The sequence below is a fragment of the Copidosoma floridanum genome, unplaced genomic scaffold (assembly GCF_036245765.1).
Source record: "Copidosoma floridanum isolate Cflo_tuat_1 unplaced genomic scaffold, Cflo_Japanese_pri ptg000008l, whole genome shotgun sequence".
Taxonomy (NCBI): domain Eukaryota; kingdom Metazoa; phylum Arthropoda; class Insecta; order Hymenoptera; family Encyrtidae; genus Copidosoma; species Copidosoma floridanum.
In genome coordinates, this window is record NW_028321885.1 from 841,088 (window position 1) to 866,877 (window position 25,790).

The 25,790-nt window shown below is 37.4% G+C and overlaps 1 protein-coding gene across 6 annotated transcripts in view; it reads right to left on the reverse strand.

Annotated features, from left to right (window-relative positions):
• The window catches only part of LOC106644325 (BRISC and BRCA1-A complex member 2), a 258,139-nt gene that overhangs the window by 31,523 nt on the left and 200,826 nt on the right, over nt 1–25,790 (reverse strand). For 5 of the 6 annotated variants that reach the window (XM_089589220.1, XM_089589216.1, XM_089589218.1 and 2 more), the window contains exons 3-4: nt 9,352–9,650; nt 8,927–9,298 (exon numbers count right to left, since the gene is read on the reverse strand). In XM_089589220.1, the coding sequence (XP_089445346.1) occupies nt 8,927–9,298; nt 9,352–9,650 (671 nt within the window). The remainder of the gene's footprint in view (nt 1–8,926; nt 9,299–9,351; nt 9,651–25,790) is intronic. The other variant, XM_089589222.1, reaches the window with a different exon arrangement.

The following is a 25,790-nucleotide window of genomic DNA, read 5'->3' on the forward strand; positions in this document are numbered from 1 at the left end:
CTAAAAAGCCATTAATTATATTAATTATACATTAAGTGCTATTTTAAATAATCAGTTAAGACAAATCAGTAACTTGGTAACAGCATTGAAAATAAAAAAAAAAAAAAATACAATAAAATAAAATATATCCAAAAAAATCCGTATCCTTACGTACTATGTGCGGTTATACCAGAAAAAATTTTTTCAGCACGAGTGTAAAGGAGCTGGATATTTTTAGAAAAATCGCCTAAACAAAATAAATATGGAGGACGACTTTATAGAAATGAATAAAAATGTTTCGAAAGGTAGAATATAGAGCGCAACAAAGAGCTTTAAAAAGCAAGTGCAGGAGCTTTAGTAGATAACAAGGTAGAAGCGAGATTTGGTTTGCAGCAATTACTTTATCAGTGCTTTGTACAGTGTATTTGACAGCATTAGCCATCAGTTTTGATAAAGCACACAGTAAAGAAAAGTTTGACATACTTTGAGTCATTTTACAGTTTATGATGAATTGGTTAGAAATAGTTGATCCAACGTGCAAAGCGACAGCCTCACTATCATTATCGCCACAAGTACCCTCGTGTGGAATTCGAGAAATCGATGCGGTCAACCGTAGAAGATTGCGACTGCGTGTGTGCAAGCAGTGGATATCCAGCGATTTTATAAGTAAGTTAAGTTAAGAAAAATCAAACTTTTAAAATGTTGTAAATTTGAATCCAAAACTTTTTAATTAAAATTCTTGTCAAATACGAACCTTATTTACTTTATGATATTTATTCAAATTATTATAATTAATTTATGAAATAAAACACAACTCAGTTGTTGGTTAAATTAATTTTATAAATTAAAATATTTTTAATTAGAAAGTGTTAACCAACCAAAACAAATCTTTAGCTTTAATTACTAAATTTAATATAAAACAAAAATAAATAGACTAACTTACGGCAAAGACATTTACAAGGATAAAAAATAATATACGCAACTATTACATTACACCAGACAGAATTTAAAAGAGAAGGTCGGACGTCAGTTCGTTTTACGACACACTTATTCCACTCTGTGTGCAAGTTTAAGCAGGGCATTGGGCAAAGGTAAGTCAGCGCTAAACTTAAGGTGGCTGTTTTATGACTCCCGAGTCAGAGATGCGACTGTCAAGTTGATATTTAATAATACTGCTTCAATTTTCAACGACTATTTGTTTCTATTGTATATTAAGTCAAATTAAGTACTAATTCAAAATTTTTAGATTATAATATCCGATATAAAACTTCATAAAAATGATTATCTAAGACTTGCGCTTAACGTCAAAAACACCAGCAGTGGATGCTTGCCTATGCATATAGATGCAACATAGATAATAAGAATGTATGCTTGTGTTTCTTTTAATATCTTTTGATTGAGTCCGTAAACATATATATTTCAAGATGGAAGTATGTTCAGGATGACGTAAGCTTTATTAGGTCAGTTTTTTACTTAATTATGTTCAGTAAATAAATAACTAGGCTTCAAGTTTTAGTTAAGAAATGTCAAGTTACGATAAGAGAACATGGTTAGAACTTACTTTGCACTTATCATTTTCTTACGTTTATATTCATCAACCTACTCTAAAATTTTAAGGGGTAGCGTATTCTAACTTAATAAATTATTCCTCAAGATCTCATGCCATTGTGTTCATAATCATTTCATAAAAAAACTACCTTAATATGGCATATTTTCTGTTAAGGCAACAACAGAAGCATACCATTAGCCTATAAACAGTTTAGCGCAATTGCTTTTTTTACAGTGCTCTACAGAGCTGGAAAATGGGGCTGAAATCAACTCCTGAGATAGAGCGGATTTAAGCTATTTTTAATTTAAGCGATTACTTCAGCTTCTTAGATATACTCTCAGATACCTGCTAAGACTGAAAACAGGCTCCTATCATGTAAAATACGCAGCGATATCGAAAGCTTTGTCTTTTTCGGCCAAAATTATGGGCTCTGGTCTCGAGAGGTACACTAAGCGTATGTACATCAGATTATAAAATTTAAGCAGCTCATCCAACAATAAACCCCTACTTAGCTGGATTTTATAACTACACAAAATCCTTGAAAAACTGGTTATATGTACCTGAAGAATGTGGAAGTCAATAAGTCGGTTAGGCTGGCTCTTTTTGTCATCACCAGCGTAATAAAAAAACATTAGAACCAAGGAAAAAATTACAAAAGCCATGAACTTAATATACACAACACTCTACTCCAGACTAACAGACTTCGACAACTTGACTCACTGCCAACACCTCAAGCTCCAACTGACTTTGCCACACGTAAGACTCTCGTCTTACTACAGATTGGCAGGCAGACATACTCTCTATTTCCATTGGAATAAGACTATGTACAAAACAATAGAAACCGATTATTGTGCCCTATGTAATCTCAGGACCAACAAGTCTCATTATCACATAGTCATAGAACGTCCTGCGTACGAAGACATTAAGTAAGAGTATTTTCACTCAACCACAGCACTTGATCTCCTTAACAGTACTGTCAAAGAAAATATGAGCGCTCTTTACTACTTTGTGTCAAATACTATGAAACTGAGATGACTGATCATTGGCGAATAACCAGATACATCGGACGTGATATACGAACTCTTCATTAATCTCTCATCAAATTCTAAAACCAGCATACTAATGTTACATCGAGGCTGACTTCAACGTACCCTTTTTTTAAATTCTTTTTCTCCTCCTCTTCCTTTTCTGCTCGCAAGGCCACGTTTTCGTATCAACCTAAACGTCACATACCCACACATATACCAAGCACCGAAGCTAATGTTTTGTTATACACGTGTAAGAAAAGACCGAGTAAGATAAAGACCCAAGAACAAGTCTACATCTCTTTCTCTCTTTATGCATTGACAGATTTATCTACATCGTTCGGCAAAACTCTATAAGTATTTTCTATCCTTTACTTTCTCTTCCTTAACCGTTCATAAACAAGGCGACGCTCTAGCCAGGATGTTTGATCCACATATTGGCCAACATTTATGCAACGAGACTTGGCAACGGCATGCTATGCTATTATCACTTTCCTTTTTTAACACTTACAGTACCCAGGGCTACCAAACCCGAAAATCACTTGAACTGTAACGCAACCTAATCTCGATAAGCGAACACTGAGACCAGTATCGCTGCTATACAATATTCTTTAGCGAGTAAGCATCACCCCGAAACCAAAACAATACATGCATAGGAAGACGGAAGGCATGTAGAAAATCTTTTCCTCTCCCTGCCACGAGATGATGCAGACTAATTCTAAGAACCTATGTACGTTTCGCCGTCTCTGGTCATAGTGGCAATGATAAGGAGGCACGATTTTCGGCTATATAAGCCCATGGCTCCTTCACGAGGAGAGCAGTCCAAAGAAATTCGTTTAATGGTCAGGCCAGCTTGATAGTACCCCTATGGCAGTAGCCAGACTCATACACACGACCCGGAGAACCCGGTCGGTGGCTGTACGTGACCTGGATAATCCGGTCTATCCGCTTAATTTATGTCCGGTCACCCGGATCTTGCCTCGAGAGCCATTTGTACCCCCCCTTTTTTTACAATAATAAAAGTGAGCAGTATTTAACTTTAAAGTTAATTTTTATGCATCCCCCATAGTTTTTTTGTGTGTAAAACCCACTATTGTGTGCTGTACAATCCGGATATTAGTGGTCAAACAGGTGGTAAGGTAAAAATAAAAAGGGAAAACTCAAATCAAATAAAATCAAGTGACGCTAAATTGTGTGCTAGTTGGTGTAAATGCCGACGGCCAAGCGACTAGCTCTTATTTAAGAACAAATTTTTAAATCAAGCCACGCTAAGTTGTGTGCCAGTTGGTGTAAATGCTGACGGCCAAGCAGCTAGCATTCGTTAACAACCCAACCCTTGAAGCTATATCTTGTGTGTCGCTAGTGAAAATGCTGGCGATCAGACAACTATAGTCTCCAAAGGCGAACTAAGCTATTTTTTCTGAACAAATGGCTGATTACGTGCCGCTCGTCTAAATACTGATGCCCAAGTAGCTAGATAACCTTTCCTTAATCATTTACCCTGTGCCCAACTCTGTGCTCCGTCCCCAACCCTTTCTATCATGTTCCCAGGCTATTGAGCGAAAGCTTAGGCTTCAATATAAAATTTACTCTTATGCCGTTTTCGACGTAACACTACATCAGGATACCTTAACTGACTTAACTTTTTCTCAAGTCCAAATCAAAACTACTTGTGTTTCACACGATACTACTGACACTCAGCCCATTATATGTATTTTCGACACGCCGCGGGGGACCTAGATTATGAGCTATCTGTTGTAGCTCTAAAGACCTAGATTTACACACGCATAATATTGGTAGAGACACATTAGATGGCTCATAATCTCGTTACCCGCACACGATGTGTCGAGAAGTTGTACACACCATACGTGGGAGAGGTTAGGTGATTGACACGAGTGCGTCAGTCGCCTTCCTCGCGCGCTAGTATCGTAATGTACTATTCACACACATAGTTGATACTGTGTATAATTACTGTAATTTACTTAATAAACTGTACACACTTGTACTGTATTATATTTCAAAAACCTATTGTCATGGGTCTCTCCACCTTATGGGTGATGAGCAAGCTACTTACACAGTTTTTCAATAATTTCTTGATTTTCGACTAATGAAATTATTGAGTTTTAAAAATAATTATTAATTATTTAGATTGCTGAGTTAAATAACTCTTGTACCCACAGCTTGTTATTATGGGCACCTTAGAAATAACGTTTTCTATCTCATCAATCAGATTTGTTTGACTCTGTAGTTGTGTGACAAAATTTATTGTAGACAGATGTTTTTTTAAACATTTCTTTAATCGAAAATTATATCGACGCCCCGGGCGAAGACTTTGCCCTGCTTCGAAGCCTGGACGAAGACTATGCCCTTTTCTGGAGTCTGGACAAAAACTATGCCCTTTTGTCTGTTCCAGACGAAAACTATGCCCTTTTAGGATCCCGGACGAAGACTGTGCCCTTTTCCGGAGTTCGGACGAAGACTTTGCCCTTTTCTCGCGCTCGGACGAAAATTATGCCCTTTTGGAGTCCCAGACGAAGACTATGCCCTTTTCCGGAGTTCGGACGAAGACTATGCCTTTTCTCGCGCTCAGACAAAAACTATGCCCTTTTTTCGAGTCCGGATGAAAACTATACCCGTTTTTTCTAGTCCGTGTGAAGACTATTACAGTTTTTCCGAGTCTGGACGAAGATATTGACTTTTTCTGGAGCCGGGATGAAGTACAATTTATTTAAGCTCACCGTAAATTTGTTTTTGTAATTAGATATATAGTCAAATATACTTATATAGTGGTTGTTGTTTACATTTACATAAATAATTGTAAATAATAATACAAACTCAGGAATCGTTTTATAAGCATGGTTTGCAATTAATGAATATAAAAGACTCTTTCATGTTTTATTTTCAAATTTAATTTCTTTTCTACATTTTTGTTGATTATAATTAGTAACTAATATAATTATTGTAACTTGAAGTTAAAAAATTAATAAAATTTGTACAATTCATGATATAATAAAATATAATATTCGTAAGAAAATTGAGAAAAAAGTAAACTTTTTTTTATTAATTAATGTTTGCAAGACATGAATATTTAGATTACAAAGTATTTTTTAACACAAGAATAAATTAGCAAGTTTAAATTAATTACAGTTATTGTTATGTACAATTCACGGAATCGTTTAAAAAAAGCTCAAAAACTCCTTTTTTCAAACACTTACCAAAACTCCAAATACTGAAGCCGTTAGACCTGCTAAGAATAATGATAACGTGTTTTTTTACAAAGGCGTCTGTATATTCACGTGCATGTGAATCTTGATGTGAAAATAAAACTTATAACAAACGTTTTGACACAAGTTTTGCGAAATCTTAAAATGTTTCATCGTTTTCAAAAGCTTCGTATTCGTGAGCTTCTTCCAGCGTACTAGTAGCTGTTACCCACCCACCAAAAGCATAAACTAGCAAATCTGGAGGGTTTTTTTTGTTTTAGGAAAAGTAAAACACAAGAGGGGTTAGTAATTAATATTGGGGTGTTTTTTAACTTAGTTTCCGTCCGAACTTGAAAAAAAGGGTATAGTCTTCGTCCGGGACCAAAAAAAGGGCATAGTTTTTGTCCGGGGCCAAAAAAAGGGTATAGTTTTCGTCCGGGTTTGAGAAAAGTGCATAGTCTTTGCCCGGGCTCGAAAAAAAGGGTATAGTCTTCGTCCGGGACCAAAAAAAGGGCATAGTTTTCGTCCGGGACCAAAAAAAGGGCATAGTTTTCGTTTAGGTTTGAGAAAAGTGCATAGTCTTCGCCCGGGCTCGAAAAAAATGGGCATAGTCTTCGTCGGGGACCAAAAAAGGGCATAGTTTTCGTCCGGACTAGAAAAAAGGGCATAGTCTTCGCCCGGGACGTCAAAAGGGCATAGTTTTCGTCCAGGGCCAATTAGGGAATAGTCTTCGCCCGGGGCGTCGATATTAAGTTTTAATCGTCTGTCATATCAGATTTTTATTTTTTTTATTTTTCTTAGGGCCACGGTAAAATATATAAAATATAAAACTGCACCGTGCCTGGTAACGCAGAGATAATAAACTTAAAAATAAACTTGTCTTCCAACTAATTAGAGGTATTGGTATCTCTCACACCCATTTGTTTGGTGCTTTCTAAATTTATTTAATAACTCAGAAATGCTTTAAACACAATTAGGGCTGAGTCAGAACACATTATTTTTGCTCGATTGATCTGAGTTATCACACTTTGTTGCACTACAAAGATGTTATTCACAATTAATTTAAAATTGAATTAATTTGAAATTAAGCTTTAATGTGGTAATGAAACTGTTGACTTATCAAATGTCTACACGAAATTGAGCCATGTCTGATTTATTGTTATCGAATATTACACATGATTCATTCATCATAACGTAAGTTAGTTGTTTTTTATTAACAAACAGGTAGGTGAACTCTATAACTAAGTAGACTACGTGTATTTTACGATCCCTTTATAAACTATTTAAAGATGAACGCACAAGCATTGGTGGTAAGTAACTTAGAAATAACGTTACGTGTCTAGTTGACATTGTAGCAGCGAGTGTGAGTTTTTGATGAGATATTAAAGTGGCAGTCTGGCTTATTAACTATGGAAATATGCACGGAAAATAAAACTGTACTTAAAATAATATTAATAATGAGGTAAGTAGGCAGCAGCAGTAAGTAATCTAGCCATTTTCGTTATCACTTGATAGTCATTTGATAGCTTAGCAAACAATATTCCTTCCTAAATGACTTAATAGTAATTTATTATTTAATGTACGGATGGATTAGTAGGCAAGCAAGCATGTGCGCTAAGTAACTTAACTGTTTTTAATTATTTATTAATTAATAAACTGTTAAAAAGCCATATACCCTATTTTCTGTTATCACTTTATAAAATGTTTATATGAAGGTAAGTGAACTTTGCAGCTTAGTAACTTAATTTTTTTATTACCACTAATACTTACTTGCTCCCTATAAATAGTCTAGAGTAATAATAAAAAACAATTAAGTCATCAAGTTCTAATACTTTTCTGTTTGTTAAATATTTGTTTATTAAGCAATAATACAAACAAAGTTATTAAGTATAAATTCTTGATACATACTTTACAAATAATAGTGTGCGTGGATTATTCTACTATCGAGGGTGATCTTTTTTTTTTACGTCCACTAACCTGAGTAGTTACAACATCTGCCATATTGATATTTACAGGTGTCAGACTTTGTTTTTAACATAGACTGTTTTATAACCCGTTAAATCAAAAAACTCTTAAGGTTTGTTTGTGTTTTGTTTTAGCTTAATAAAATCAAATTATTTTATAAAATCACTTTCTAAACACTCTGTAAATGGCTTAAGATTTACTTATTAGTAGCTTACACTAAAAAAATGCATAACGTGTGAGCCCTATGAAGACGATAGTAGAAATTTATGTACTCTTCATCATACAAAAAAGAACTTGATAGTAGACTACTCCTAATCTAAAAGCGTTAAGACTATTTTTTTCTTTTTTAACTAAAGAAAACTTTGACTTTTTAGAAATTAAATAGCATTCTAACAAAAAATTAAAAAATGAGCCTTAAATTAAAATTTTATATAAATAATATTACAATAGATAAAGTATAAGATTCCTCAAATAAATAAACAGTAAGTTGTGCTTAGTGTGAATTTTAGCTAGTTATTTAATCTAGCTTGAACTAATATTAAAAAGCATTTTAATGGTTAACCTCAATATCGGATAGACACAAAAAAAGTATATAATTTAAGATAATTAACATTGAATCAATTTTTAGCAAAAAAAGTTTTAACCTCAAGTCTGATTAGATATGAGTATAACAATGTTCAAATAATTAAAAAATTTTTTATACCTGAACAGATCACTGTTTTGAAAATTATAGATCAATGGTCTTTTCGAAAAGTTATTAACAAAAACCAGTGAAAAATAATGCGCTACGGCGTGACATTTTTCAGTGAATCGCTTTCCGACCATCATTGACCCTAACTTTTGCAATACCTTAAATACAATACATAGAGTAGTAAACATGCTTACTAGATCAACGATTAGATTCAAGGTGTTGCTTACCAGGTTGCAATATTTAAGTAAATTGAGCTAGTCTATAACTCCAGTTATAAGCGGTATATGGAATACTTCGAGTACGAATAGTAAATTTTCTCTACATTTCAATGTTTTCAAAATATTTATGTTCACATGACTCTGCCGAAATGTATCTCTACGCTTTAAAGGAAAACATGGATGATGAGAGATACACAAAACTAGAAGTTTATTTACTTTTAAATAAAACTGGTTGTAAGTCTATAATAATATCTTTATGTACGCATTGGCAATACTAGAACGAATTCTTTACCTACCTTATTTTGGACGATTGTTTGGATTTCGTTAGCATAATCGATAGTACGTTGAGATTCTTTTAAATACGGAATATGTAATGATTCAGTGTCATTAAAAAAATATGTAAGATATGGTGATAAATATAATTCTGGCATAATACGATTGAACAAAGGTCCATTATAGTTTATAAATAATGAAGTTTCATGATTCATATTGCAGTTGCGTACAGCCAAATTTTTTTGTAGATTTTGATGCAATTTAATATAAAACTTTACTTCTGTTTGTTTCGAATTGTTCATTACAAGAACTTCTACATTTTCCGGATTAAATGTTCTTTGCAACGATAAATATTCGGAAAATAATTTTTCTGACTTTTTTTCCAGGCATTTAATCTGAAATAAAAAGGAGATTATATTTATGAATTAATCGAAATTTAAATTCTTACTTGTTGACACTTGAAGAAACTCAAAAATTGATTCAAAACATTTGTTAATGACATTTTCTCAGCAAGATCCCATTTAATTAGCTCAGGTAAACCACTTAATAAACTCAGAGAATCTTTTGTCTCAGTAAATTCTTCTCCATTAATTACGATTTCGGGTCCAAGTTCCGGAAATAAAGGATTAAAATAAATTTCCCACAAAATGGTTTGCTTCGCATATGGAATGAATAACTTGTAGCCATAGTTAGTTGGTAAATATGACGCGAACGTCAAGGAATTAGATAAGTGATGCCAGCTTATACCTAAAATACAAATTTTATTTCAGACATTCAAATAGTTTACCAGCTGGGAAAAAGTACAACTTTGAAACCATGAAATTTATAAAACAGACTTAAAAATCAATGAAACTCTTTAATATTAGGTTAATTTTTAATATTAGACCGCACGGTAGCTCAGTCGGTTGGCTTGCGGGTCGGACCGCGGAAGACTGTGGTTTGATTTCCGTGAAGAAGATGGGTCTTCTCGTAGCAAATGGCCTATTACTTAGATCCTTCGCTCTCGAGGCGGTGTATGCGAAGTCATCACCGTACTTACCAATCATGAACTGTACCCAACAATGTGAAAATGTAACCAATAATGTAACATATAACCAATACTGTGTAATTATTATACAAATACTGTGTATATTATGTAACCAATATTATGTTAAATGTGTCTTACTGTAACAAGGCTATATGTACTATATGTACTCGCTGACAATGAAGCCTAAAAATAAATACACTACGTTAGTAGGTATTTATTAAAAAAAAAAAAAAATTAAACTTTACTAACTGTAACCAACTAGCCACCACGCTTAAAAGAAGAAAGAAACAAGAAATCTTAATTTAAAAAAGCAGGTGTGAGTCTTAAGACCCTCAGCAAAAGTAAAACTTGGAACTCAAATGTTATCTAACTCGGTATAACAGAAGCTGTGTTTGAAATTCAAGGTCTTTATCGGGTTTTGTTGGGCGCATTAAACGAAATATAGACCGCCTTAGCTAACTGCATTGTATTTAGGAGTCTCTAGCGTGTGACTATAGGACTAGATGTATGCGTGTGTGTATGCATGGGTGAGAGTGTAGCTCTGCGCAACGTGTGCACTGATACACGCGATGTGCAGAACAGTCTCCTTGGTACATGGCTAGCGGACAGACGTGTTTCATCGTCTTTGCTCCTGCAGCTACTTTTCACGTGTTGCGCTGCCCACGCGTATACCGGCATAACTCTGCCATCTTTTTCTTTTCTGTTATTTGAACACCACTGTAAATTCAGCTTTATTACTTACCTCTCTGTTCACAACTAGTTTAATAGTTCTCATCTACTGCGATTGTTTTCTAATTCTATTTTAAAGCGATTCGATCCAATACGCTCAATAGTGATTTCAAGATCATGTAATACCTTGTATTATTTGCTTGAAAAAAATAAAATAAGTACAGTGTTGTGTATCATTTTATTTTAACACCTACTACGGCGCCCCTTCGTTGTCCAACGTTCTTTCCTCAACCTGGTGTGCTCCCAGTCCCGGCAAAAAATCAACTAAAGACCAGGAGCTTTACTGGCCTTTGACCTTTTCATGCATTTTTTGGTCCTTCAAGCCGGATTGGGGGCGACGAGGTTTGGGGAATAGGGGGTCGCGTGGCATACCTCGCCATCTTCTTTTTGTTGAATCTCGGCTAACCGTATGTATCGGCGATCATCTTGGCGTCGCCTCGTGCTTTCGATAGAAGGAGAATCGGGAGAGGGAGAGTAGTGCCCTTGCGCACGCGTTTTCTTTCTCTCTCTCTTTATCTTGCAGTGCGGCTGCTGTGTTGTGCCTTATACACACACACGCGCACTCTCTGCGCTTGCTTTCGAGCACGCAGTCTCTCTTGCAGTGCGGCTGCTGTGTTGTGCCCTATACACACACACATGCACTCTCTGCGCTTGCTTTCAAGCACGCAGTCTCTCTTGCAGTGCGGCTGCTGTGTTGTGCCCTATGCACACACACACGCACTCTCTGCGCTTGCTTTCAAGCACGCAGTCTCTCTTGCAGTGTAGGTGTTGTACCCTATACACACACACACGCACTCTCTGCACTTATATTTTCTCTTACATCTCTCTGTAAGCATTAACTTAAATGCTTAAGTCTCATGTAACATGAGCACCTTTTTTTTCTTATTTTGTGTGTTTGTTGACGGTAACCGAGTTAACATTGTACTTACTCCACTCGTCCCGTTCTAGACACACACACATACATCCACGATCAAGCATACACCTGGGGCGTCACTACCATTGCTGCAACCTGTTGGTGCAGACCTCCACCTCTGTGAGCCCACCTACGGCATCTACACCTTTGCTGCAGCCTGCTGGTGCAGGCCTCCGCCTTCGTCGTGCGGCCGCCGCTGACATCAGTGCAGCTTACATACTGTCAGCGCTACTGCTTCTACATGCTGGTACGGGTCCTGTCCACGTCACCGCTGCTGTTTGCTAGCTGCTGATTCACGGGGTACACCGTTCGTATTTAATAAGTACAATTATATCGGTGTTGTTTTTTAGAACTTTTCCTTTTTATGTAAAAGTTCGGTTTGTCAACTATACTTTATTTTGTTTTAGAGATCAGCGCAACACGTCAATAAAGTAAAATCTTCCGTGGTTTAAGAAGTGGAAGAAGGTTTTGGGTTATGAATGGTGGCAAGGCTGCTGGTTGAGTGAGGATAGAGGTAAATCGGAAAAGAAAGGGAAAAGGGAAATAGTCCCCACCTTTAGATTAGGTTTTTGTTTCCGCACCTTGATATTATCTGTTGCTCATTCTCTTTTTTCTTTCCGTCAATTCTTTTTTTTTTCCCTCGCACTCCTGTAAACAAATTCGAAATGGAAGCTCTTACTTCAGCTCAGTATGCAACATATAACAAGATCAGGAATTCTTACGCAAATTTTAAGAAGTTAGGCCAAGCCAAGATGACTTGCGGGCAGGCGACCGCTCGGCTTAAACAATTGGACAATGCCTTTTCTGAATTTCAGTCTACTCATAGTCTAATCTGGAGCCAGGACCGCCCTATTGCAAAGGATCACCCTTATCTGAAGGAGGACGTGTATCCTAGGGGTGCAGAGCAATATTACTTAAATTTAAGGGATTTCACCGATTTCATTGATAGTATCAGAGTTAGAATTGGTCCTCATGACCCTCGTAGGGGTAGTGATCCAGTTTCTTCGTATTCGAGCCTTCCTCGGGTCAATCTTCCAGAATTTTCGGGAAGTAGAGAGGATTGGCCTCATGTCCGTGATGTTTTTAAAGCTTTGGTCCATAACAAAGCTGAAATTTCTCTGGCAATTAAACATCAGTTCCTGCGAACCCAAGTCAAGGGTGAAGCTGCAGATTTGATAAAAAATTTTCCACTTACGTCAGAAAATTATAATCAGGCTTGGACAACTCTAGTAGACTACTACGATAATAAAAGGAGGTTAGTTTTCAGCTATGTAAACTCGATACTCAACGCTCCGTCTATGAAGAATAGCTCCTCTGTTGAGCTCAAACAGCTGATTAGCCAAACTCTTAGGCCTCTTGCAGCTTTAGATAACCTTAAGCACGCTGAACACGGTTTAGGAGATTTGTTCATTGGAACTATGTCCAATAAATTGGACTATGCCACCGCCAAGGATTGGCAAAGGCATTTAGGTAGCTCTACCGACCTTCCTATGCTGGCTCAGTTTAAAGGTTTTTTAAATAACCATTTAATTTCAGTGGAATCTTATATTCCTAAGCAGAAACCCTCTGTTGCGCATCCATCACCCAAGCAGGGAAAACAGAAAGACGCCACCTTTGTTTCTTCGTCTCATCAGACTACGTCCACAAACCTTGTATGCCCTTGCTGTAATGGCGAACACCATGTTCGATTATGTGAGATTTTTAAGTCCAAGCCATGGCCAATTAAAAAATCTATTCAATCCAAGGCAAAACTATGCCACAACTGCCTTGATCCGCACAAGTTCGGGGATTGTCGTTCTACCACTCTTTGCGCCTTCTGCCAACAAAAGCATCATACTCTGATGCATAGAGATTCCAGTTCTTCTCAATCTTAAGAAAAAGGTGTTGACCCAAAAAACACCACCAAAGCTGGCAAGGCTCCTGATGCTAAAGTCATTTTAGATACTAGTTCTGCTTGTTGCTCCAATACTGTGTTATTGGCTACTGCGAGAATCCAAATCGTCTCCCCGTCGGGTAAAGTTCTAACAGCCCGAGCACTCGTTGACCCGTGCTCTCAAGCATCGCTTATATCTAGGTCACTTGTCCAGATGTTAGGTTTAAAGCCTCAAAAAACTAGTGCTGTTTTGACGGGACTTGGAGGAGTAGTCAAAGCAAATGCTATCCAATTGGTTACGTTCAAAATTAAGCCGAACTTTGAGTCCAAATTCTCTTTGGAAACTAGCGCTCTTGTCATAAACAGAGTGTCTTCTTACCTTCCACCTGCCATTAGTCAAAGAGTGCAATTAGATTGTTTTAAAGGCATTCAATTAGCTGATCCGTACTTCTTGAACAAAGATCCCGTTGATCTCCTTCTTGATGCTGTGACTTACGCGACTATTATCGAGGGACCTATAATAAAGAAAGGTCCTAACTACCCCACTACTGTAAAATCATCAATCGGTTGGCTTCTATCAGGTGCTATGAGTTCTCTCAGTACGGTCCAAAATCAAGTCATATCTCTCAATATTTGTCAGGAAGATAATGATAGCGATTTGTTTCAGAAGTTCTGGCAGATAGAAGAGCGTCTGAGCTGTAAGATTATCCTTACTAAAGACGAGCAGATATGCGAAAAAATGTTCGTCGAAAACTACACTCGAGATGAAGCAGGGCACTTCACAGTGTCCCTGCCCTTCAAGGATTCTACAGACGTTTTGGTAGCTTCGCGGGAAGAGTCATGCCATGTTTCTTCATCTTGAATCTAAGTTTAATTGAACCCAAAATTGTTCGAATTGTACAGGGAGTTCATACAAGAGTACATCGATTTGAACCATATGTGTTTAGTTGACCAAAACTCGACAATTTGGTACCTCCCGCATCATGGAGTTCTAAGCCTTTCAGGATCGTCACCTACATTGCGTGTAGTTTTAAATGGTTCAGCATTCACAAGATCATGTGTTTCGTTGAACTCTATCCAACATCAGGGACAAAACCTTTTAGCTACGTTATTTGATCTTATAATGAAATGGAGATTCTATCAGTTCGTATTTTCCACTGACGCAGAGAAAATTTTTCGTCAGGTGAATGTTCAATCGGCAGATCGAACATTTTAGGCTATCCTTTGGAGAGAAGACCCTTCGCAACCTCTATCTACTTACCAGCTCAATACCGTTACTTACGGCTTAGTTTCTTCACTCTTTCTTGCTTCTCGGGTATCGAAAGAATTAGCTGTCCTTTACCATGATACTCTTCCTCTTGGAGCAGAGATTTTGAATACTGAAGAATACATGGACGATTTTATATCGGGCGCTGATACACTCACAGAAGCTAAGCAAAAGGTAGAACAGCTGGATGTTCTGACCAAGCTAGGCGGTTTCAAGTTACGAAAATGGTCAAGCAACTCCAAAGAGATATTAGCCGAGATCCCTGAAGAATTTCATTCTTCCAATCCACTTAAACTGCAAGATGACCATGAGGTCACATCAGTTTTGGGTCTTAACTGGAACTCCGATCTCGATAGTTTCAGTTTTAAGGTCAACTTACCATCTTCTCATCCAATTTGGACTAAACGCAGTGTGCTTTCTCAGTTAGCCAAATTTTTTGACCTACTTGGTTGGATTTCTTCAGTAATTATAAAAGCTAAAATGTTACTACCAGAATTATGGTTGCTGAAGGTACCATGGGATGAGAAACTTCCTTCTAATCTTTTGAAGAAATGGAGTGAGTGGATCAATGAAGCCCAAATCTTGGATCAGATTAGAATTCCGCGTTGGAATCATTTCCAACCCGTTGACCCGATAATAGAAATCCACGGCTTTACTGATGCTTCTAAATGAGCTTATGCTGCGATTCTCTATCTTCGTACATTTACAAAAGACATGGTTTTTACTTCATTAGAAATATCTAAAACCAAGGTGGCACCACTAAAGACGCTCAGCATTCCTCGTCTCGAGCTGTGTGGTGCTCACTTACTTTCGAAGCTAGTGAATCATCATGTCTCAACGACAAAGGTTCAGGCTTCGGCTATTCACCTGTACACCGACTCTATGGATACTTTGTGTTTGATAAAGTCAATTCCATCTAAGTGGCCTACCTTGGTTGCTAATAGATGTTCTTAAATTCAAACCTTGACACCTACAGCCTATTGGCATCATGTCAAAACTAAAGAGAATCCGGCAGATCTTACCTCTCGCGGGGTTCTGCCCAAACAACTTATAGGTTAAAAACTTTGGTTTGAAGGGCCCGATTTTTTCAGGGGTCGTGAAATCGTTTTTTCCGACATTTCACCTAAAAATTCTCCTGAAAGTGAAGACACTGTTCTGAATGAAATGCTTTCTGTAAATGCATTAGAATGCCAAGGTAAGTTACCAGACACTTACTCCGCTTACAGTAGTTGGCATAAATTACTCAAGGTTACAAGTCACTGCCTAAGGTTGATATTTAGGTTAATTTTCAAATGTAAACGTACTTCAAATCGAACAAAGTCTGCTAAACGTAATGACGTTGAAATTTTGACATCACAAGAGTTAATGATTTGTTAGTATATATTAGTACCCTCCGGTGAATTTGGAAATTCAAAGTGATCAGTGATCCGTTGGGGGCGAAATGTGAGAAAATAAATAAATACAAGTAAAGTGTATTTAAATTTTCTTGCGTTGATTTATTGATGCGCAACGTTTCGCTGACAATATGCGTCAGCCTCATCAGGCTACAAAATTAAAATTAAAAACACACAATGATTGATCTGGAAGGCTCAAACACAAAAATACAATAAATTTTTATGTAAATTGTTACCGCAGGTACGCGAGAATTAGTAAGTTTGGTTGACTTACTCGTCACCTGTCGTGCTGTCGACTGACAATAAATTACAACAACAAGCCAGCGCTTATATAGGCGGAGCCGCAAAGGTAGACGGTAAAGGGCGATGAACTCGATCGGGACATTTAAACTTTCGTAGTAAAGGAAGGTATGCTCTATTAAAGGAAAGCACATCCTCCTTTCTATTGATGTTGTGTTTGTCGAGTTTTATATAAAGCATTTCGGAAATAATTCCTTTTTTATAATTGGATTCTTTGTCAAGGATTTTAAAGTTATCCCAATCGAATTCATGGTCAAAATTGATTTGGTGTGCACAAACAACGGAATCGGAGTTTTTACTTTTCATATGTTCACTGATGCGGACCTCCGCCGCTCGCTTTGTTTCACCCACATATGACGCAGGACAATTTTTACAATAAAACTTATATACTACATTTGTCTGTTTATGTTTATTCGTTGTATCTTTTCCTAAGCGGACGATATTCTGCAGTTTATTGTTAATAAGAGGGTAAGTGTGAATATTGTAGGGTTTTAACATGGTTGAAATTTTTTCAAAATTATTGTCAATATATGGTATGCCAATTTTGCAGAGAGGGTAGGTGTTTGTAGTGCTTCTGTTATGATTACTATATTTGTGTCTTTTTAATCTGACCTTTATGTTTTATTAATGTTGACCATATTGACCAAATTTTAAATATTTTTAATTCAAATCATCCCAAACTATAATTTACATATGAAATGGAGATTGACAAGAAACTCAACTTTTTAGACTTGGCGATGATAAGAAACTCTAATTATTTTAATTTTGACTGGTTTGAAAAACCTACTTTTTCCGGACGAATCTTAAATTATTTTTCTGGTCATCCAGTTAGCTATAAGAGAAATATTGTTTTTAATTTGGTTGATAGGGCGATCTTACTTGCCAGTACACGTTTTCACGGTGTGAATATTGCTAGGGTGAAAAACCTGTTGATAAAAAACAATTACCCTTTTAACTTTATTAATAAAAACATAAAGGTCAGATTAAAAAGACACAAATATAGTAATCATAACAGAAGCACTACAAACACCTACCCTCTCTGCAAAATTGGCATACCATATATTGACAATAATTTTGAAAAAATTTCAACCATGTTAAAACCCTACAATATTCACACTTACCCTCTTATTAACAATAAACTGCAGAATATCGTCCGCTTAGGAAAAGATACAACGAATAAACATAAACAGACAAATGTAGTATATAAGTTTTATTGTAAAAATTGTCCTGCGTCATATGTGGGTGAAACAAAGCGAGCGGCGGAGGTCCGCATCAGTGAACATATGAAAAGTAAAAACTCCGATTCCGTTGTTTGTGCACACCAAATCAATTTTGACCATGAATTCGATTGGGATAACTTTAAAATCCTTGACAAAGAATCCAATTATAAAAAAGGAATTATTTCCGAAATGCTTTATATAAAACTCGACAAACACAACATCAATAGAAAGGAGGATGTGCTTTTCTTTAATAGAGCATACCTTCCTTTACTACGAAAGTTTAAATGTCCCGATCGAGTTCATCGCCCTTTACCGTCTACCTTTGCGGCTCCGCCTATATAAGCGCTGGCTTGTTGTTGTAATTTATTGTCAGTCGACAGCACGACAGGTGACGAGTAAGTCAACCAAACTTACGAATTCTCGCGTACCTGCGGTAACAATTTACATAAAAATTTATTGTATTTTTGTGTTTGAGCCTTCCAGATCAATCATTGTGTGTTTTTAATTTTAATTTTGTAGCCTGATGAGGCTGACGCATATTGTCAGCGAAACGTTGCGCATCAATAAATCAACGCAAGAAAATTTAAGTACACTTTACTTGTATTTATTTATTTTCTCACATCACAAGAGTTGTCTTTTCTGGATCCATCCGATACTTTAAGGTCAGATAGCTATTGTTTGACATTATCAGAACTGGACAATTCTCGATTAGTTTGGGTTCGTATTCATCAGATGTTCCGCTTTCCGCACGAATACCGTATACTTTAAAAAACTCGTCTTTATCTGAATCCGAGCAGGTTCCATTGTACAGAAACAGCAGCATCGCCAAGCTGAATCCTATTCTTGTCGATGGAGTGATTAGAGTAGAGGGAAGACTTGGAAAGACTTCGATCCCTAGCCAAACTAAGCACCCTTTAATTCTTGCTCCCAAAGATTATCTGACCGACTCGATAATTAATTATCATCATAACTTAGTTTTACATGGTGGCACTCTTCTTACTTTGACATCTATTCGCCAAGCCTACTGGATTGTGCGAGGGCGTCAAGTAGTTCGTAATAAAATCTTCAAATGTATCTCTTGTATTCAGTATAATTCCAAACCGCATGTACAAATTCAAATGATGGGAGATTTACCATCATCCAGAATACTGGAGTGTCCAGCGTTTACTAAAACGGGTGTGGACTACGCGGGTCCCTACGCTATCTGATTGACCAAATCGAGAGGAAAGGGAACTCAGAAAGGGTACATTTGTGTTTTTATTTGTATGGTCACTCGAGCAGTACACTTGGAAGTGGCGGAAGACTACTCTTCTGAGGCTTTTCTTGCTGCTTTCAGTCGGTTTACATCCAGGCGAGGGTACTGCTCGCACTTATACAGTGATAGGGGTACCAATTTTGTAGGTGCATCTTCCGAATTAAAGGAGACGCTCTGCCAGTTTTTAAGGTCATACAACCTCAGCAATAAATTGCTGAAAGCTGGAACCAATTGGCATTTCAACCCACCTTCTGCGCCCCACTTCGGTGGTTTGTGGGAAGCCGTTGTTAAATCAGCTAAACATTTGTTAAAACAAGTTATCGGCGACCAGGTGCTCACCTTCGTAGAATTTTCCACTCTCTTATGCGAAATAGAGGCGTGTTTGAATTCTCGCCCCCTAGTTCCACAATCAGATGACCCTTTCGATTAAGAGGTACTCACGCCTGCCCACTTCCTGAGCTACAAACCTGCCTTCCTAACCCCCAAACCTCAGTTAAAAAGTAACCCGTTACGACGATGGAAATTCATTTCATTCTATCTCCAACATTTTTGGAAGAGATGGGCTAACGAGTATTTTGTGTCATTACAAGTTTGACAAAAGTGGATTTTCAAACAAAGAGCAATTCGAGTCAATGATCTAGTACTAATTCTCCAAGAGAATACTCCACCTTCTCATTGCCCTTTAGGTCGGGTGACTCAGGTATTAGCAGGATCAAATGAATCTGTTAGAGTTATCGAAGTCCGTACCGCTACCTCTACTCTCACTCGACCAGTGGTCAAGCTCGCGCTAGTTCTACCGGCCGAGGAGTTTGATGTTAATAGATAGCAAGCTTCGTTATTTGTAAAAGGACAGCGGTCTTTAAATCTTTTAAATCCACATATTTTCATACGTTTATTAAAAGGTAATAATAATATGGGCTTCCTTGATTACATCTTACAATTTTTTTTTTTTATAATGTAGTTACATATAACACTAAAAACAAATCACATACTTGGTGCGCTGCCCGTTAAAAAAATGCCCCGCCTCTACCCGCGGAATTTGTAAAATTGAAGTGACTAACATAATTATTATTTTTGTTTGTAACTGTTAATAAGTTTAATTTTTCGTTATCTTCTACTTGGTCTGTCTTTCTGTCATTTTACTCAGACATACCAACCCGGGGGAATGTTTAAAATTCAAGGTCTTTACGGGGTTTTGTTGGGCGCATTAAACGAAATATAGACCGCCTTAGCTAACTGCATTGTATTTAGGAGTCTCTAGCGTGTGACTATAGGACAAGATGTATGCGTGTGTGTATGCATGGGTGAGAGTGTAGCTCTGCGCAACGTGTGCACTGATACACGCGATGTGCGGAACAGTCTCCTTGGTACATGGCTAGCGGACAGACGTGTTTCATCGTCTTTGCTCCTGCAGCTACTTTTCACGTGTTGCGCTGCCCACGCGTATACCGGCATAACTCTGCCATCTTTTTCTTTTCTGTTATTTGAACACCACTGTAAATTCAGCTTTATTACTTACCTTTCTGTTCACAACTAGTTTAATAGTTCTCATCTACTGCGTTTGTTTTCTAATTCTATTTTAAAGCGATTCGATCCAATACGCTCAATAGTAATTTCTAGGTCATATAATACCCTTTATTATTTGCTTGAATAAAGTAATTTGGTTGTGTTTAATGTTTGTTAAAATAAGTGCAGTGTTGTGTGTCATTTTATTTTAATACCTACTACGGCGCCCCTTCATTGTCCAACGTTCTTTCCTCAACCTGGTGTGCTCCCAGTCCCGGCAAAAAATCAACCAAAGACCAGGAGCTTTACTGGCCTTTGACCTTTTTATACAAACTGAGAAATGGAGATTACACCTTATTTCAGTAGGTCTCCGAAAATCTACTACTACAGTGGTAAGAATTTTCAAATTATTATGTATTTGAGTACGCGCATCAATAGAATACATATTTTTTAATATACTCCTTATGTTATACGTAATTCGCGCATTTTTAGTACTTCTATGTTTGCTATAATACAAATATTAATACATGTGCGAATTGTTGGTCATGTAATGCAGAACGAAACAAAAATTTTTACCATGTTGCTCCAAAAAAAAGTATTTTTGTCCAGTCACGCAGAACATAAAATATTTTTTATTTAAAATTACTTTTCGTGCATTTAATATGACATCATCAATATATGTACAATCAACTCTCGTGAGAATCATTGTATCCGACAAATAAAATTTTTTTCAAAATTTGGCTACTATAAAAGTAAAATAATCCACTCTATCTGATTGAGATTAAGAAAAACAATTGACATGTAGCTATTTTCCATTTCAAAGTTGTAATTATTCATTTAAGTCGTTGTCTATGAATACTTATAATTTAATATTGAAATTCGCCTGTGCTTATAACTAATCTTTACTAATCTCAAAGTTAATAATACGAATATACATAGGCTTTGGTCACGTGACAATTATTCTTATAATACATGATATAGAATAAAAAATAAATTAATTTATAGCTAGGATATGAAGGATGTAGCTTTGCCTTTGTGATATAAATTTATATTTATAGAATTATTATAATTGTTTGTATGGATTTGTGTAACATATAATTGCACCTTAATAATCATTTTCTATACGTAAAATTATTTTTGGCCTATCTGGCTTTCCTTTCGGGATACGACCGTTTCAATAATTTGGAAAGGTAATATTGTAAAAAAAGTTATTTGAAGCCTTCGTCAACATCCGTATTAATGTTCTAAACAGGCCGTACTAAATCAATTTTCTTTTTTTGACTTGTTCTTTTCAAGATACAATGGAAACACTGAGATTATGTTTGTATATACTCCAACTCCTTTCTCTTTGTACGTGTCAACCATGTAGTTTCCCTTTAGAAAACCGTAGCAATGATTATTTTAGATCTATTTAGCTTTCTTTTCTAGATATGACTTTTTTTCGAATTTTGAGAGGTTTTGTTGGGACAAAATTTTTTTAAAGATTTTGTTAGTGTCTATATTAATTGTTTATATATGGCAGGCAAAAGAAAATTTGTTTTTACTCGTTCTTTTTTAAATACAGTGGAAAAAGAAAACAATTGAGGTTATTTGTGCATAGTGCGACCTCTCCGTATTTGTGTACCTCAATAATGTAGCTCTCCTTTAGGAGGCCCGTAAAAATTGTTATTTTAAGATAATTTTGCTTTTCTGCTAAGATACAGCATTTTTTTCTTATTTTTAAGGGTTAGGTTATCGTAGTATACCTATTTAATATTTTATGCACTTTTTCTTACGTACATGTATACATATAAAAGGATAAATAGAAAAGGAGAACGAATTTAACTATGTTTTTTTGACGACTTTGAAGAGATTAAGCACTATTATACTATTCTGTATACAAATAGTACACAACAGCGGAGCAAGGCTTTGACGCATCAGAATTCCCACGCGGACCGGGATATGCAATACGTATATATGTATACAATGTAAAAATCTATACTTTGCCTCTAGTATAAGTACAGCTGTTATTTTTCTCTTCCTTTCTCTTTTCTCCATACCTGTACTTCAGCTTGAGCAAGCGCATCGGTTTGGTCATAGCATAAAATCATATATGTATATATATATATATATATATATATATATATATATATATATATGGGTGTCGTGTGTATACGTGTGTGTAAGTGTGTGTCGTGTGTCTGTGTGTGTGTTCGCGTACGTACATGGAGGAAAAAATCATGGAGCAAACGCATAGCAGCGATGAAAGTGCCCCCCCCCTTTTCTGAAGGGCCCTGAAAAAATCAATTAATTTTCGTTTTCACTCTTGAACGGTCGACTTAATAGCTAGAGTCCGCCTCTGTTATCACTTAGTCTTCCACGAACGCGGTATATTTTAATTCGGACGTCACTTGTCTCGACTTAGACTAGTTCACCATATTTTGGTTCTGAATAAAAGTAATGTAAGTATGTTTAAGGTTCATCCAATTTTAAAATTTCTTTTCCCCCTTTTTTTCTCTTTTTCGGCGCAGGCATGAAATCAGTCGCGGATACCGTTACGCGCTACAGTAGTGGTACCTGTGAAATACCGAGAAATAACTTTAAAAACGCGGACATCATTACTTGTCGCAGTAGTAGTACCTGTGGAATACCGAGTATTAAATAATCTATTGAATTGTGCGTAAAAACTAGAGCGGATACCATTACTCGTGGCGGTATTGGTAGATTCTAGTCGGGTCACGAGTTAAAATACCATCGGCTCTCACTACGTAACCCCTAGAAACGATACCTTTACTCCTAACGGTACTGATAGTCCAATCGATAAACCTTAGGCGCGTGGCGAGTAAGTACATCGGAAAACTGCACGGCAGTCGCTTCGAGTCATGGTAAAACAGTCGTAGCCCCTCTGCAAATACTGCATTGTTTGATTAAACTATCTTTTAGCCCCACGTCCCACCTACGCGAATAAAATTTTAGTCACACTCTAGGGACTGCAAGACCTTGTCATTGGTGGGGATGCCTGGCTTGTGATGGGGTAGGCTCTAAAAAAATAGGTGATCAGTCGTCTCAATGTGTGAGGGACTGGGTTTCCTCGAAAACAAAGAAATAACAGAAAAGGGGGAACTTTAAAAAACGAATGAGAGTATGAGTGGAGTATGCGTCTAGATACTAGAGCTCAAAGGAAGCTGTCTGGATCCCAGAAAGAAAACCAGAAAACTTGAAGGTCTGGCAGAGGCTGACCCCCCGTCCAAGCCACTAAGAATTAGCCTGCTGTCTCAGTATGGTGGTAACCTTGACAGGTATTAACCACTCTCCACCCCGTCGTGTATAGAAGTAAGCGGCAGTTATAACATTCTTCTCAGATGCATGCATCACACTCTTACTAAACAAACACAGGTATACTCAATAGTCGTTTCGGTTTGCGTGCGACGGGGTCATTCCCTGGATGGCGTGGGGGCCTGGCAGCGGATGAGGCAGAAGAATAAGGCGCAGGTAATTCTGGGTAACTGCATCTGATATGGCTGCACGCCTCATAAACAAAAAAGACGTGGCGAGCTGAATAATCTAGGCTTACTACCACTGAGGAGGCAACATGGCGGCCCTTTAAGTGCCTTTATACGCCAGCTCGTTTTGGCAGGTTGTCTGCGCCGGTCGTAGGATTGTATGCCTGGCGCATGTTTCGCTCTGTCGACTGTGATGTACCAACATATACATACACTAAACACATATACCACCTCCACACTTTCTCTACACAACGCCAGGGCGGTATCCGCTGGTGGAACTGAGGGAGAATGGCAACTCCCGGTCAGCCCGAGCAAGTAGCACCTATCTTCGGCAACGGAATGAGCTGCTGCGCTGGTTTTCACCCTTTTCAGACACTTATTTTTGGAAAAAAGGGGAGTGTTGGCTCTTATCGGTTAACACGATTTGAAGAAGAACTAAAAATGATGAACGTCAATGTGAAACTAGTACCCGAAGCGGTAACATCTTTGAGGGAATCCACTGGCAGTTGCGATCCGGTGAAACCCCGGGTGACTGCCGCTGGCCCCACGGATTCTGAGAAGGGCCACATAGACGCGTCTCATAGCCAACCAGGACTGTTAAACGTTCTATGGCCTGTTCTTACAGATAGAGAACGAAAAGGAAGCCCTTCCATCATAGGCAGTAACTTTAGCGAGGGTAGTAACGTGTCTGTCTTCAGCAACCAGACGCAAGGTGAGCTCGAATTTATAGAAACAGAGGATGCTGAGCTAAAAGCGAAGAAAATGAAAGAAATTGAGCAAATAAAATCTGCAACAAGAGAGATTAAAGAGGTGCTTAAGGCAATTAATGAAAATTTTTGAAACACAGCAAACGCCGTTAAATATGGTCTAAAAGCTGCGCTTAAATACTTGTTAGCAACTAAGGTGACTAGAAGCGTCCTTTTAAAGGAAGAAACTGTAAAGAGAAGTTGGAAAGAGTATTTCAAATCAACAGAGAACATAGAAGAGATAATTTCCGACGACATTTTCAGAAAAGAATCCTGAATACTGCCCTAAAGAAAGTAGAACGGGTTAAAAGAAACAGGAGTTTATTAGACAGTCCTGAAAAACGCCAACAAGCCATGTCTTAAAAAAAAAAAAAAAAAAAAAAAAAAAAACAGGCAAAGGCCAACAAGAAAAGGTTCTCCTGAACAACAAAAAACACCAACAGAAGAGAGTAGACCCAACGACAACAATACTGATCAAGATGGCTGAAGGGCAGATCTTTGCTAATGTGCTAAAGACAATGAAGGCAAATTTTGACCCTGATAAGGCCAATGCCGCAGTTAAAAGTGTTATTACCACAAAGAAAGGAGACATACTGATAAAAGGCAAAAGTGAAGAGGATGCGATTGCATTCTCACAACAAATTGAAAAGTCGGTAGCTGGACAGGAAACTGTCAAAATAAGCACGAAAAAAGTGATACTAGAGGTCCGAGACCCAGACGCTATTGTCGAGGGAGACGAGATCAAAAAGGTTTTTGTCAAGACTTTTGGACTAGATAGCCAGGAACCTAGAGTAGCTCTCTGTAAACCAAACATTAGAGGACAGAGGCTGACGTTAATAACGGTAGACGAAGCAACTGCTAGACAAGGAGAAAATAAAGGCAGGCTAAGAGTCAGCTTCGTAAGCTGCCAAATCCGACGAAGAATCGAAGTAACAAGATGTTACCAATGCCTGGGATATGGACATGTCTCAGGCAACTGTAAAGAAGAAAGTAAGTCCAAGCTTTGCGTCCGGTGTGGAAGCTGCAACCACCGGAAAAAGAGTGTTTAGGCCCAGCACGGTGTTTTCTCTGTCCAACATGGACAACAAGCACGAAGCCGGTAGTGGGAGCTGCCCACTGTTTAAAAAGCACTAGAAGAGGCCAGAAAAAAGGCTCAAGCAGGAATACCTTGAGTA